Below are 16567 nucleotides of genomic sequence, written 5' to 3' on the forward strand. Positions count from 1 at the left end.
GTCAATATGCATATAGAGATTTGATTGCTTATTCTTTATTATGTGTATAGAAGATTCTTTTCATGTGGAATATTCATCACACTGTAATGATGATTTTATAACCTCATAAATTTTTCATTTCACATGCTGAATACTATCATTTAGTAAAAAAAAAGAAAAGTATTTAAAAAAAAGGGGGGGGGGATTGACCGAGATTTGATCCCGGGACTTCTTACATGCGAAGCGAGACACATACCACTAGACCACGGAATCGCTTTACATGGTGTCAAGTATATGCAGAACTGGATTCATATACATGTATATATTCATGTTCGGTATTCTCAAAATTTTACACAATCCATGGTGTTTGATTTATTTAGCCTATATTAAACAGTTCTAATAGATGTAATAAGAACATAAAGTCCGCTGAGAACCTGTTTTATACGCAATTACTCTCCTCATGCCCCTGTGCTAAAAATAGCGACATGTAATACTATAAATACTAATAAAACAAACGGGGCGGGGCACTTTGAGAGGGGTGAGAGAGGTCCTAGGGAGTTTTGGTATAAAATTACATTGCATAAGCTCAAAATCTTCTTGAAATATCGCCCAAAAATGATAGTGTTACACACAGAGAGAATGTACAAATTTACGACCTTGAACTTTGACCTTTTGACCTCAAAATTAATAGGGGTCTTCATTAGGCCACAGGGAGTTGTTACATAAAATTTCATTGCAATAGCTCAAATGGTTCTAGAGATATCGTGTGGAAACGAAAGTGTTTTAACAGACAGAATTTGCTTATTTATGACCTTGACCTTTGACCTTTTGACCTCAAAATCAATAGGGTTCTTTTTTAGTCCATAGGGAGTTGCTATGCTAAATTCCATTGCAAAAGCTCAAAGGGTTCTCGAGATATCGTGTGGAAACGAAAGCGTTACAGACAGACAGAAAGACGGACGGACGGACAAACCCAAACTAATATCCCAAACTTTTCAAGCGGGGGACAAATAAGAATCCGGAACATGACGACATTAAAAGGGAAGGTATAAGAAGAAAAGTTATGAATTAAAAAAAAAACCCTTTGGTAATGTGTATCTTCTCCTAAAATATAAGTATGTGCGGAATATTTAACAAAAGGGACAAGGGACAATACGTGTTTTTTATCCTGTTAAACAACTGAGTTATATAGAACCATTGTACATAAGTACTTAATACATTATGTAGATTTAAACTCCTACAGTTATTCTTTTCATGCACCTCTTATTTGCATCTTATCTCAACAAAATAATTCCTCCTAAGATAGTATCTTAAATGTTTATGAAAAGAGCAATAAGTTTTTGTTTAGAGTACACAAGTCCCACGTTTGTTTAATAATATTTGCGCCATTCAATCAGATAATAATAAAAAAAGAATGAGATAATTTTTGTAAATGCGCTTTGGAGTAAAATGTGCATCATATAAACTAATACTAGTAACATAAATTTTGAGTAAACAGTTTGCAGGTTTTCCTAACGCTTTCCTCCCTTGATAAAAGTTGATTTTTTTTATTTTCAGGTACAAATCTAAAGCACCCCTCGCTTCGATGGTAGCTATATCTGGTGTCGGTAAAGCACAGTGAGGTCCCATGTCTCTCCTTACTAAAGACCAGTATAAAGGTATGAAAAAATCAAATTTCTAATTTATTTGTTTATAAAATAAAATTTTATCTGTTGGTAATTTTAAGAATAATCAGCAAAAATGATCAGTTTCATATCAGTTATAAGCGAATGGATATCTATAGAATTTAGTGGTTTAGGGAGTCAAGTGCCAAAATCTGTTAGCAGGAAAAAGAATTAAGACTTTTAAACCGTGGAATAAATGTTGTACAGACACAAAGAAGCAGAAATAACCGTTTATGCTTAGCTACATTGTTTTTCTTATTAAGGTCTTAAGAGAAGTCAACCTTTTTGGAAGGGAAGGGGGTCAAAAATCATTTTTCCATGTAGACTCCTACTTTTGAATGAAGGATAAATAACACGAAAAACTTTTTTCAGGTATCAGTAATATTTCTGAGAGATAAATATTTAAAAAGATAATCTGAATAATATTTTTTTCAGGTAAAGTGGACGAGTTTTAAAAAAGATCACAAAGTCAAAAAGATGTGTAGATTTTTTTAAAAGAATAACATAGAAAAAGATTAAAAAAAAAATCGCATATCTAAATATTTTATGGATTAATTATTTATTTCCATTCAAAATCAGTCAAAAATATAGTATACATGTATATCAATCCATGAATTAATTTTTTTTGTGTGTTATGTATCCTTAATGAGGAAACTTTTTGTGCATGTTTTAGAGGAGATTGCCTGTAAACGCTTTGAACCCTTTTTAAATGTCGAGCGGTCTGACTCTTTAAAATAATCTAAACTTATGTTATCAAGATAAATCTACTATATCAATTTTTTTTATTGTGTTACTTTGACTTGAGTTTGAACCTTTGATTTCGTCTAGGTCATATGTATTGAAACATTATGATTAAATCTAGTTTAAAGCAATGTGAGTTGTATTTTTGGGAATTTTAGTTTGCTGTTAAAATGTTTAAATTTGATAAAGGATTTGTGTGTAATTTGAATTGTTAAGATCAATAAGTTAGACTTTAATAAAGTATTATGATTTTTTTTTCTTAGGAAAGACCTACACAATCAAATGCATGACTATTATATACGGCAATAATGAAATTCAACTTCAGTCAAAGCTTATAAATATCTCTTCCATCGCAAATGTTAATGCTGAAGAACTTGTATTAGTCTTCACGATGTTAAATTAAGGATTTTCTCATTTATTTTCTCCATATGTTTCATGATATGAAATTAGAAGTGATTTATGATGTTTTCTATCTTGAAGAAAGGACACATGCATAAAACAATGCGTTCCCCCCATTTCATAAATAGTAACACTACCAGGGGCGTAGCTAGACGAAAATGATGTGCACGCCAAAAAAGGCAGGGGGTCTGGGGGCCGCCTTGGGGCCCCCTAGTGGGTCCACGGCGAAGCCCTGATAGGGGCCCAGGGGGCGAAGCCCCCGGAAGCTCCTGGGTTTTCACTATTAGACTGAACAAAATTTACGGTATTTTAAAATATATAACGTATGCTACGAGATGAAGTCAACTTCGCGATATTTTGATTCATGACACCAAAAAATAATAGATCTATTAATATTTAAAAAATATTCATGTTTTTTTTTTTTTTTTATAAAATCATGTGCATTGTCTGAATTTTTGTGATTACTTTAAAAAGGTATTTTTAGTTCCATTTTTTGTCTAATTTTTAAATAATGAAAATAAAACAAAACAATTTCAATCCAGCAAATTTAATTTCCCCAAAACGTGCGGCGTCATGTTTCGTGTTTTATCGTTTAGCCTTTTCTCTTATTGAGAGAAAATTTTTATTTCACGAATAAATAGTAAAAGGGCTTGCCAAAGTTACGCGCCTTTTAATTGGAATTTTTATGAGAAGAGTTTGTAAATCCGGATTAACTATAGGTATTACATATATAACGTTAGGCCTGCAGGCATAGTAAGTTTACACGGAATCTTTTTGGAATTTAATTTTTTATATGACGATATAATCATTTTTTTAATAATAAATTTTATAAAAATGCACAGTAATTTTTTTTGGGACTAAAAGATGTGCACGCCATGGCGTGCTGGCGTATAGGCAGCTACGCCCCTGACTACTAATTTTTATTTGGGGGATAAGCTCTTAGGGGAATTTAATTAGATATATAGAACACAGCGAACACTGTAGGTACTAGAATTCCCCCGAAAAATTGTAGTGTTGGATAATCGTTGGAAAATCCTATTCTAAGGCCATTTTTAGCTCACCTCAACGAAGTTGGGGGAGCTTATGTAATACCCTCGGCGTCGGCGTCGGTGTCGGCGTCCCAGGTTAAGGTTAAGTGTTTTGGAGCAGTTTTCTTTTAAAGTACTTCTGTGTCCTATATTGATTAGACATGCATGGAAGATGCTTCTAATGTGTTTCATTGTACCAGTCAAAGTTTCAGATGCTGCAATTTCACCAAAGGAATGCCCAGGTTAATGTTTTTGGAGCAGGTTAACATTTTTGGTGCAGTTTTTGGTGTAGGTCTCATTTCCAAGGAACTATAAGCCCTATGTTGACCAAACTTGCATGGATGGTACATCTAAGGATGCACATTACCAGGCTTGCTTCGGATGCTGAATCTGACCTATATTTTCCAGTTGAGTGAACAGGTTAATGTTTTTGGTGCAGGTCTCATTTCCAAGTAACTATAAGCCCTATGTTGACCAAACTTGCATGAATGATACATCTAAGGATGCACATTACCAGGCTTGCTTCGGATGCTGAATCTGACCTTCATTTTCCGGTTGAGTGAAAAGGTTAAAGCTTTTGGTGCAGGGTTCATTTCCAAGATACATTGAGCCCTATAATGACCAAACTTGCATGGATGGTACATCTTAGGATGCATACTACCAGACTTGCTTTGGATGCTGAATCTGACCTACATTTTGTGGATGGGTGAACAGGTTAAAGTTTTTCGGGCAGGTTTCATTTCCAAGTAACAATGAGCCCTATAACGACTAAACTTGCATGGATGATACATCTTAGGATGCATACTACCAGACTTGCTGAATCTGACCTACATTTTCTGGATGAGTGAACAGGTTAAAGTTTTTGATGCTGGATTCATTTCCAAGTAACTATGAGCTCTTTAATGACCAAACTTGCATGGATGATACATCTAAGGTTGCATTCTACAAGGCTGGCTTCAGATGCTGAATCTCACCTACATTTTTTTCTGGATGAGTGAAAAGGTTAAATTTTTATGCAAGTTTCATTTCTAAGTAACTATTAGCCATATGTTGTGCAAACTCGCATGGATGATACATCTTAGGATGCATACTAATGGACTTGCTCCGGATGCTGAATTCGACATATATTTCCAGATAATGGACCAGGTAAAAGTTATAGGTGCAGGTCTATCACCAAGAAACTATAAGGCTTAAATAAACCAAACTTGCCCAAATGATGCATCAAGGGATGAAAACTCTTAAACTAGCTTGTTTCAGATGCTGGATTTTGATCACATTTTCGTGAAGAAGAACTAGTTTGAAGTTTTTATATAGGTCTATTCCAAAGTTTTAGATCAAAATTGCATAAATTTTGCATTTATGGATGTACACTTTTTGTTGGGTAATTTTGTGACATTTACCTTACTTAAAGACAACATTCGTTGAGGTGAGCTCTGTAATCTCTGATTACCTATGTTTTCAAAAGGAATTCTTTAAATGAAAAAAGTCTACATTTACAGAAATTAAGGCGTCGTTTCGTGCCATGGACATGAATGGAGATGGGCGCCTGTCAATCAAAGAGTTCAGGGACGCCGCCAATAAAATGGGTCAGAATGTGACCACAGCCCAGGTTAAGGAGATGTTCAAGCTAATCGACGACGACGGTGAGTTAAAATCAGATTTAAATTTTGAATTCAATAGTAATAGATTCGATGATCTTTGATATTGTTGGTATCCCAGTTTCTTTATTAGTTCTTCATTAAAGATGGTGTTTATTCAAAAGACCTCAAGGATGCGTCTAAGGGATTTGGTTTTGGAATACTTCGAGTTTTCTTTAAATCGCCAGAAAAACTTTTAGGCTCTGATCCATACCGGGGGACTTTTTGCTGTCGGAGATCCTGATCTTGGTGTGGATGTACAGTGCTGCGGGTCTCAATATGGTCTTCAAAATTGCAAAAGCCTGATTGTGACCGATGTGTCGGCTTCCTTGTCACAGTCGCCCGTTGTGATGCCCTTGTTACCCAGTTATGTGAACTCCTCTACATCCTCATTTGCCTTGATCAATACTAGATTTCTGGTGCTAGTGGTTTTTCTCATAAAGCCTGTGTATGTTTGGTTTTGACCTTAAATCCGATTTATCTTGTAAGCTGTCTCCCAAGTTTATCATACCCTCTTTCTTAATAATATAACTCTTAATAGACTATTGGCAAGAATAAAGCTGTAAGGAAGTATTGCACACATCTGATCTAGGAGTATATTTAGATTCATATTTTCTTTGTCATGATTAAAAACACGCTGATGATGAAATGTTTCACCAATGTCTTTCAAATGTTGTTTGAAGCAAGATGAAAAGTCTTCGGCTGGGTCTCTTTAAGATGGCCCTTTATTAGTCCTTCAATAGAGATGGTGTTCGGTCAATAGACTTTAAGGATGCGTCTAGTCGATTTGCTATAGGCGCCACGCGGGCGACCTTTAAATTGGCTTTTCCAACTTTGAAGTTAGTAATTCAACAACTTAACAACTTTTAAGTCGGAAATTCCAACGTTCTTTTTTGCTTTTTCAACTTTGAAGTTGACTTTTCTAACTTTAATTTGAACTTTTTAAGTTCTTTTCGGTAGCTTTTTTTCCTTTGTTTTAAATTATTGCCAACTTTATTTATGCAAAATTAATACACTGAAGTGTATTGTTGAACAATTAATCTGTGCAGTTTCTTTTATCTTGACCTTCATTATGACCTCATATATAACTTCTACCTTTTTTTATTGAAAGCTTTTAACATAATATTATATCTTTTGATCCATCTGATATAATTATGTAGAGAATCTCATACAATTCCGTATATGACAAGACTTCAACCAGACCTGTTTAAGAGAACAGACATTTTAATTTGTATGAGAGAATAAGCGTAAAGAAATGAGACCATTAATAGGTGTTTGATACTATATATGATTAATTATCACTGTATTATACGCTACAAGTACAGTTTAAGGTTTATTATCCCTCTGATAAGAGAGATAACTTTCTGAAGACAATTTTTCATAAAATTCAATGGATTATCTTGTCAGAATGTACAGAATTCTTTAATGAGGACAATTTTATAGTCAACTCAAACAAATTTAAACTAATGTACAGATGTTGATTTCTAGTTTCTATTGCTCATTTTCATTAATTATCTATAATAGTTTACCTAAAACATTTAAACTAAGATCCTTTAAACTGTGAAGATTAAGTTACTCAGTATTTCTATAACTTCTTCATTATGTTTTCTAATCAGAATTAGATAGGTATGACATTAAACATTATTTACATATATACCTCATGGTCCGTGTAACACTTAACAATTCAAATTTCTTAAATGATTTTGAGTTTTAGAATGTTAATGTATTAGTTCAAATTTCTAAATTTCAAAAACTCAAACTGATTTGGTATATTGGAATTTAATATTTTAGTTCAAAAACCTAAATTTTCAAATTTCTAAACAAGTTTTGAAAATCTAATATTTTAGATTTTTACCTTAAATGTTCAAAATTCAAATTTCCAAAAACGATTTTTATATTTTAAACTTTTGAGTTTTCAATCTAACGTTTATTCAGAAAGTTTACGCTTAACAATCTAAAATTCAATAACATTTTTCGTCTTTTGATTATTTATAATTTACTTCAAATTCCAACTTTCAAACGTTTTAGATTTTTAGAAATTTAGAATTTTGATTCAAACACTCAACTTTTAAATAACCAAAACAGTGTTTACATTTCGAGTTTTTAGAAGTTTTCAAAATTCCAATCCAGTTTGAAATTTTGATATTTTGGATATTTGAAGTAAAAATCTAAAAACTCAAAGTGTTTTGTTTACCTGAAATTTGAATGTTTAATTAAAAATTCTAAATTTCAAAAAATCTAAAACGTTTTTAAAGTTGAAAGTTAGAAGTTAGACGTAAATTTTGAAATATCAAAACTCCTAAAACTGTACTGAACTGTAGATTGTTAAACGTAAACTTTCTGAACAAACAGTAGGTTAAAAACTCAAAGGTTTAAAATGAAAAATCATTTTAGAAATTTGAATTGTTAAGTGTTACACGGACCCCTCATACTCTTAATTTTATTGTGAGATAAAAAAAATTATTGATATTTCTAATCCATATCAAATTTTCTTCACATCATGATTAGACATAATATTCATCTCTGAAAAAGTAAGAAACGCTTTGGACATGCTTCAAACTATTTTCCATTTGAATATAATGCTACTGTTATTGATGAAAATCAATGTTTGGAATTTTAAAAAAAAATGATGATATTTGGAGCAGAGGGTCCGTGTAACACTTAACAATTCAAATTTCTAAAATGATTTAGAGTTTTAGAATGTTAATATATTAGTTCAAATTTCTAAATTTCAAAAATTCAAACTGATCTGGTATATTGAAAATTAATATTTTGGTTCAAATACCTGAATTTTCAAATTTCCAAACAGGTTTTAGAGTTTTAAGTTTTAAGTTTTTAGATTTTTACCTTAAACATTAAAAATTCAAATTTCCAAAAACAAATTTTGTATTTTAAACTTTGAGTTTGTAATCTACCATTTGCTTAGAGAGTGTACGCTTAACAATCTAAAGTTCAGAACAGTGTTTTCGACTTTTGATATTTCAAAATTTAATTCAAACTTCTAAATTTCAACTTTCAAAACGTTTTAGATTTTTTGAAAGAGTGATATATAGTAAGTGTCTCAATTGGCCCCTTAAAATGAATATCTTAATTTTACTTTATATATAGATTTAATCTGTACAGCTAAATATGCGACCTTTATTGGTCATGTTCATTTTGATCAAAATGCCGTTATTTAAGAAATATGACATCATAAAAATCACGTTTTCCCGCCATTTTAGCGTATTTTGTATAAAACTGCTTATTTTCAAGCAGTTTTTTTTTCGGAAAATATAGAGCGCAGCCTAGAACAAGATTTATATTTTTACCAAAGATGTATCTATTCAATACTAATTAGTGACAGAAAAATTATGTATGTTCTACACTGCGCTCTATGTTTCCCATAAACAAAAACATCAAGAAAAAGGCATATTTTTGGCTTTTTTGTTAGATAGCAAAAATAGCATTATTTCTCATGTCATTTACAGCTAGTGAGTGCATATTTATGTGAAAAATATATTGGAAATATTTCTAATATAATCTCTTCTACAAAATAAATATAAATAAAACATATCTGAATGTCATTCTAAAATGTTGATTTTAGGGGGCCAAAATTGGCTCTTATTATATATACTCCTTTAGAACTTTGATTCAAACATTCATATTTCAAAAACCAAAACACTTGGGGAGTTTTTAGATATTTACTTCAAATATCCAAAATATCAATTTCCAAAGCTGATTTGAATTTTGAAACTATTTCAAAAACACTTTAGGTTAAGCAAAAGAGCTTTTTGATAGTTAGAATATTAAACTGATATTCAAAATTCAAATTGGGTTTGGAGATTTAATATTTTGGATACTTAAAGTAAAATTCTAAAACTCAAAGTGTTTAGGTTATTTAATTGAAATTAGAACATCTGAATCAAGATTCCAAATTTCTAAAAACATTAACGTTTCAGAGCTGGAGTTTAGAAGTATGAAGCTAATTCTAAATAATCAAAAGACGAAAAATATTACTGAACTATAGGTTGTTAAGTGTAAACTTTCTGAACAAACGGTAGACTAAAAACTCAAATGTTTAATTCCAAAAATCGTTCTTGGAAATTTAAATTTTGACCATTTAAGGTAAAAATCTAAAAGATTAAAATTCTAAAACCTTTTTGGAAAGAAGATCGGGGAACAAGGCGGGTAGAATGCCTATAGCGTCCGATATTAAGAAATCATATTCAGTATGTGAATTGAGTATTTCAATTAACTTCTAATTACTGAAATTTTTGAAATTATGAGAAAAAAAAACTTTTCTGAGAGAAAAAAAATCTCGTAAAAAAATTTTCTTTCATAAAATTAATAGATGGTATTTGTGGGATTCGAACCCTAGCAATAAAAATCCGACGTATCAATAGCATACTGCTTTCAGACTAATGCGTTAACCATTATGCTACATCACTCATGGTGATTTTGGACATTTAAATCATGTTTGTGATATGACCCGCGACTTAATGGACTTGAAGTATTTCTCGGAAAGATGCGAATGTTGTGTAATAAAAGTGTACTTTTAAGGTATAGTGGGTCATCGCTCCATGTTTTTGTAAACTAAAAAATGTGTATTTTATTGCAAACTTTTAGGATCATCTTTCAAAAAAATGGAGCGAAGACCCACTAATATTGAAAAATTTTGTTAAAATACGAGAAAATGATCGTTTTTGTTCTTTTTAGTGTGTGTAAGCTTTTTCATAGGCAAATATTTTCTGTTTTTGTGAGATTTTTGTAAATTGTACAGATTTTACATAAAGAATACCTTAATATTAGATGAACTATCAAATAAAATTTGGATTTAATTGAGATTAAAATTCTCACTTCTTATCTGTCGCATTATAGGCCGCCTTATCCCCCCGTCTTCTTTCAAATTTTAGATTTTTGAACTAAAATATCAAATTTTAATGTACAAAATCAGTTCGAGTTTTTGAAATTTAGAACTTTGAACTGTTAGATTAACATTCTAAAACTCTAAATCGTTTTAGAAATTTGAATTGTTAAGTGTTACACGGACCAGTAGAGGGATATTTCACCTTAACAGAACTAAATAGATCAACTCTGTATGCGGAAACACGATGGAATTCCTTCTTTCATAATACTTTCAATTTACTAAATCGTTTCTTTCAGAACGGCAACACGAATCCAGCTTCATTGTTTTTGAATACTGGTATGACGCATAAAAAAATAAAGCCGTACAAACGTGGAAAAGCCAAAATTAAAATAGAAATTACCAACTTTGAAAATCTAAAGTTTGAAAATCAAAAATTAAAGTATAAAAAAGCGTAAAGTTCATTCTAAGCTAAAATTTAAGCCAAATTAAAGTTGGAAAAACCGAGATTGAAGTTGGGAAAGCCAAGATTAAAGTTGGAATTATCAAGTTTGAAGTTAGAAAAGCCAACATAAAAGTTGGATTTATTCAATTACCAACTTTGAAGTTGGAATTATCAACTTTAAATAAATCATTACATGGCACTTAAATACTCTCCCGTTGATCCTTTGCATTATTGTCTGAAGCTAACGGAAACTGGTCACTTGAAGGGGGATACTGATTTGTCAGTTAGGGGGCATTCTGACAATATCAAATATGTAGGCATCATGATACGGTTTGATACAGTATTCTTCTCGACCAATCAGTTTTCAAGATTTTTATCAGAGGAAAAACCATTGATCTTGTGGTTCTGTTCGGAAGCAGCAGGTGTCTGCATTACTTCACACCTGCAACTTAACTTGTGAAGCTGCAGAGATTTTTTGTCTTGTTTGCTTCCTGTGTAAAAGTCCACCCGCAGACAAAAAGTAATTAAACTAATTTTGGAACGTAAGGTCATTGATTTATATGAAACATTGACTGCAACATGCGAATTAACGTAATCCAATCCTCAGATTCTGAAAATTAGGACTGACTTATTGAAAATGCTTACAAAAATATCTTTGAATTCTCAAAGTAGTGTGTTTTTATCCACGATAATTCTTCAAACTTCACCTTTAAAGTAAATCATTATATAGGAAATGTGAATAAAAACACCTACTTTGCATTTTCCAATTCAAATTTGATGAACATTTAACAAATTTCAGAAATAAAAATTATAGGTATCGAGGCTCTTGAGGAAATCGCACAATTTCATTAAATATGTAATTTTCAAAATACTTTTATGAGGTAAAAATTTCTTCTTTGATAACACCGGAACCTTTCTGAGAACTTCAAAGAATCTCGAAAGACAATGTGAGATATAAAATGAAAATTTTGCTTGAAAAAACATAATTTTCCCGCTTTATTTTGAGACTTTTAGAATTAAATTACAAAAAAAAGAAGAAGAGTTATCATGTCTGGCTGAGGATCGGGGTACCTTAAGGCAAATTGTGTAGCGTTTGGACAATAACATTAAGTGTATGCCTTTGAATTAATATATCTAATAATAAAGAACATGAAGTCATCATTGATGCTATAAGGCATCTATATTGCACGTGTGTTTCCTTGTAAAAGACCTCTGATTTGATACAAACAGATCTTACCTCATGACCTTAAAATTGTATTTTCAGGTCTGTAAGTAGCAAGTTCAGTTTGGGGGTGAGGGACACAGGCAAATATTTTCAGTCCATGGAAGTTCTACCAAAATTCCTAGACAAGTCAGAAAAGAAAAAAGTCATCATACGTCATTTTGGGGGCACAGGCATAATAGTATCTTTGTTTTCAATACTACCCAGTATGTGTATATCGGCGAAACTTCTGGTGTAAGGGGCACGGCAGAATCCCCAATTAAATTCCTACGACCTTGGATTTTTTCTACCTTTGTCCGCCGAATATAAAACTTTAACAATGACCAAAACTTTTCAATGGTTGATGATAGGGCTTTTATATTTCAGATTTATACTGCTTTTGACCACACCTTTCTTTGCATATAAATATTTTTGACCCCTTGATTTCTCACTTTGAAGTACCTTTGTAAAACTTTAATTTTGGCCAAAACTTACCAAAAATGGCTGCTCAGTCTGTCAAGTTGCACTCTTGAATGCATCGTGAAAAAGCTTTCTTTAGGTTTCAATAATTTTTTTTTACCCAATTATCTAATCCTTTAGTTTGAGTTTGACATACTTTTGAAAAAGCAGCCACTTACAGACATCATCATTTTTTAAACGGCTTGTTCTATCTGCAATGCCTTTAACAATTGGGGTTCACAGTTGCTGTACATGTATAATCTGTTAAATCCATCGGTGCCCCCTTCCCCTCACTATTAATTCTGTTTTATCGAGAATAAGCGATTGTGAGGGGCTTTCTTTTCATGCTTAATGTCTTATACAGGTGACGATTATCTAAGCTATAAGGAGTATGAGAAAATGATGGTGGAGCAACTGGAGGGCCAGATTATGGAGATACAATTTCTGGAGAAATGCTTTGCAAAGATGGACGTTAACGGTGACGGAACTATCACAGCCAAAGAAATTGCCAAGACGATGGGAATCTCGCGGTCAGACGCTGACGAACTGGTGAAGGAGGGGGACACAGACGGCGACGGGGAACTCACGTTTGACGGTATTGGTTGAATTTTTATTAAATATCCAACAGAGATCATTTAAGTTGAGCTGTGATAAGATGGTCGACAAAAGGATGCTTACACCTCCATGCAGCTGAACTCACCTATGGTGTTTTCAGGGTCAGCTTTGCCTTGGTCATTAATCATTTCGTTTATTATTATAAATTCTTAACGAGGCTAGGGGGTGGCAGCCATTTTTAGACTATTTCAATCTCCTTTAAAAGGAGAGCTCCATATAAAGATATACAAAATGATAAAATTTTAAAACTAAAATATATGAATTTTTTCTTTGCCAAATGATAGTTGACAGTTAAATATACCATATCTAAAAAAATAAGTTAAATCTGGTGGTTAATTTAAGATTAAATTTTTGACCCGCCAGCCTCCTTAAGGTTGATTATTTTTGTTACCTCTCAGCTTTGTACATGAATATAGAAATTGAAGTCAGAAATTTGATGATTTACATGTAATCTTCATATTAGACAAATCAATTTTAAAAGTACAACCACGGCGAAACAAAAGAGATCTGCGATACGAGAAGCGGGTATACTAGAGAAATACATTTGATATACAAGTAGTTTCTTCTAAGCCACTGCAAGACACTAGTTTGGCAAACTATATTCAGTACAATGACCTTGTCAGCAAAAACAATCATTAAGTCGAATATTAGCTGACTTTTTGCATACAAATTGTTAGGCAATTATTTACACAATGAATTTCTACACATTTTCTTTTTCCCGATCATATCAAGAGGCAATCGGCAGGTGTCTCCAGTCGACAGAGGATGCTCACTCCGCCATGGCACCTGATCCCAACTCTGATGTTTAGGAGGTCCGTGGTTACTCTGCTCAAAGTTTATATTGTTCAATGGACTTCTGAGGTCATTTTGTCTTTCTCTGAGTTTGTTAAGCAAATCTTTACTTACTATTCATTCAATAGTTTGTTCAGGGAATACAATTTTTAATGCCAACTTAAATGAAACATTGAATTTGTAAGAAACCTTTCCTTACGCTATTTTATTGCCGTATTAGAAATAAAAGGCCTGTCCGTAGTGAAATTAAATCTCGGTTGAATGAACTAATTTTAAGCAAATACCACAAGGTAGGGTCAATGAACAACAAAACACACAATTTCTAGCCTTCTGATTGGCCAGACTGCAAACGTAAAACCAAATGTTCTCATCAGACAGTAAAACATGCACGTAAGTGTTTGCCTCCAAATATATATTCTCCTTCTTCGTGCGTTTTTACTTAGGTTCGTCATTGAATGCTGTTCCTATTTTTACAGAGTTTGTTGCTGTCTATAGAAAGAAGGAAAATTGAGAAGAATTCCAAAAGACATCATGTCGGTGAATTCCAATGTACATTTCCAATCATTATACCTATCAGATTATTGTCTTGATTTCGGGGCCATCAAAATTTTCACAATGGTATATAGCAAAGCTGTTCTATGATGTATATACATGTACTAGTTTTCTACATGAACATGTTTCTAAAGGGTCTGGATGCATATTTCATTATACAATAAATGAATTTGAAGCTTTATGTGATATTAAAATATTTTAAGCCGTTGGATGAAAATCAAATTCCAAAACTCCCAATCACATTCTAAATTGTGCATCAGCTTCTGCAAAAAAAAAAAAATGTTAGAGAAAGTAGGAGGCGTTTTTTTTTTTTCAAAAATACGACGCTTTTTAACCTCTTTCAAACCTAGGGTAAAAACAAACATTCCTTATTGCACATCTAAAAACACACTCCCAACCACATTTCAAAATATGAGCTGGTCACTGCAGTCACTATAAAAAATGTAAAAGGAGTTCAGGGAAGCAACGAATTACAGAAAACATTTTTGACGCCCATTTGCCTCCAGGGTGAACATCAAAACTCTGGAATCTTACTGCATGACTCTCAATTACATCATTTCAAACTATGATTGGAGGACAAGAGAAGGGTATGAAGAATTCAAGAAACCAGACTTTTGCATGAAAAAAACAAGATGTGTTTGTGAAACACTATGCGCCCGGCGGCAACAAAGTTCGAAAAAGCTATTTTTAGCATATAGATCATGGTCAAGTTCACAAGGTCATTGACTTTGGTGTCATTTGAAAGAACTTTATTAGTGGAGTATGCATATCAAATGTGAAGTCCCTATCTCCTACGATTCAAAAGATATGGCAAAAATTCTAAAAAGCTATTTTTAGTAAATAGTCACAGTCAAGGTCACAAGGTCAATGACCTTGATGTCATTTGAAAGAACTTAATTTTTAGTGGAGTACGCATACCAAATATGAAGTCCTTATCTCCTATGGTTTAAAAGTTATGGCAAAAATTCGAAAAAAGCTTTTTTTAGCATATAGGTCACAGTCAAGGTACAAGGTCATTGACCTTGATGTAATTTGAGAGAATTTAATTAGTGCAGTATGCATACCAAATATGAAGTCTCTATCTCTTATTGTTCATAAGTTATGGTGAAGGTTAAAGTTGACAACAGACAGACAGACAAACAGACAAACAGACAGGACAAAAACAATATACGCCCTGGATTTATCGATTCGGGCGCATAATAACAAGTTTTATCCCCCCCCCCCTCCCACAATCACCCCTAGGGTGAAACGAAAAGTCCAAAACCTCAATGCACACCTATAAGATACAACATTCCAAAACAAATGATGGTAACTGCAAAAAATACGTGTATAAGGAGTTCAGGGGACCAGGCGATAACAAAAATTCTCAGTGGTTAATGGATGGAATTGGTTTTGGATTTTTTGCCCCCGTAAACGAAGTTTCGGGGGTATAGAGTTCTTGTCGTGTCTGTCTGTTTGTCCGCAAAAACTTTAACAATGCCTATAACTTTTGATTAAGTGGAGCTATGACATTCCTATTTCACATTTGTATTCCTTGTGACAAGATCTTTCTTTGGGTACCACCAAATTTGACCTTTTGACCTTGACCTTGGAGTTTGACCCACTTTAACATCAAAATTTTGAACTTTTACTTTGACCATGTCTTTTGAACAATAGATACCAGGACATTTATACTTGACATATGTATTTTTTGTGGAAAGACCTTTCATTGGATACCAACAACCTTAACCTTTTGATCTTGACCTTGGAGATTTCCATATTTATGAAAAAACATTAACATTGGCTATAACTTTTGAACAATAAGTACTAGGGCTTTCATACTTCACGTATGTAATCCTTATGAAAAGACCTTCCATTGGATACCAAGAACCTTGAACCTTTGACCTTGACCTTGGAGTTTGACCTACTTTAAAAATACAACATTGACCATAATTTTTGAAGGGTTAGGACTAGGGCATTCATACTTCACAAATTTAATTCTTGTGACAAGACCTTTCATTTGATATCAAGAACCATGACCCTTTGACCTTGACCTTGGAGTTTGACCTACTTTTTACAAACTTTAACATTGACCATAACTTTTGAACAGTAGGGGCTAGAGCTTTCATATTTCACATGTGTAATCCTTGTGACAAGACCTTTCATTGGATTTCAAGAATCTTGGCCCTTTGACCTTGACCTTAGAGTTTGACCTACTTTTTACAAACTTTAA

The 16567-nt window shown here is 32.7% G+C and overlaps 1 protein-coding gene across 1 annotated transcript; it reads left to right on the forward strand.

Moving 5' to 3' along the window:
* Window positions 1-1480: 1480 nt before the first annotated feature.
* LOC134235117 (uncharacterized) lies at window positions 1481-14472 on the forward strand. The gene is made up of 4 exons (XM_062717228.1): window positions 1481-1637; window positions 5311-5454; window positions 12761-12991; window positions 14280-14472. The coding sequence occupies exons 1-4, from the start codon at window positions 1607-1609 to the stop codon at window positions 14312-14314; spliced, it is 441 nt and encodes a 146-aa protein (XP_062573212.1). The 5' UTR covers window positions 1481-1606; the 3' UTR covers window positions 14315-14472.
* The last annotated feature ends 2095 nt before the right edge of the window (window positions 14473-16567 follow it).

This window comes from Saccostrea cucullata, unplaced genomic scaffold (assembly GCF_032062105.1).
Source record: "Saccostrea cucullata isolate Sc308-1 unplaced genomic scaffold, CSIRO_AGI_Scuc_v1 ctg1201, whole genome shotgun sequence".
NCBI classification, from domain to species: domain Eukaryota; kingdom Metazoa; phylum Mollusca; class Bivalvia; order Ostreida; family Ostreidae; genus Saccostrea; species Saccostrea cuccullata.

Excerpts from the sequence above, each read along its gene's own strand:
- LOC134235117 (XM_062717228.1), top strand. The coding sequence starts at position 1,607 with ATGTCTCTCCTTACTAAAGACCAGTATAAAG. Across the intron at positions 5,455-12,760 it reads CAAGCTAATCGACGACGACG|GTGACGATTATCTAAGCTAT; the intron begins GTGAGTTAAAAT and ends TGTCTTATACAG. Across the intron at positions 12,992-14,279 it reads CGGGGAACTCACGTTTGACG|AGTTTGTTGCTGTCTATAGA; the intron begins GTATTGGTTGAA and ends CTATTTTTACAG.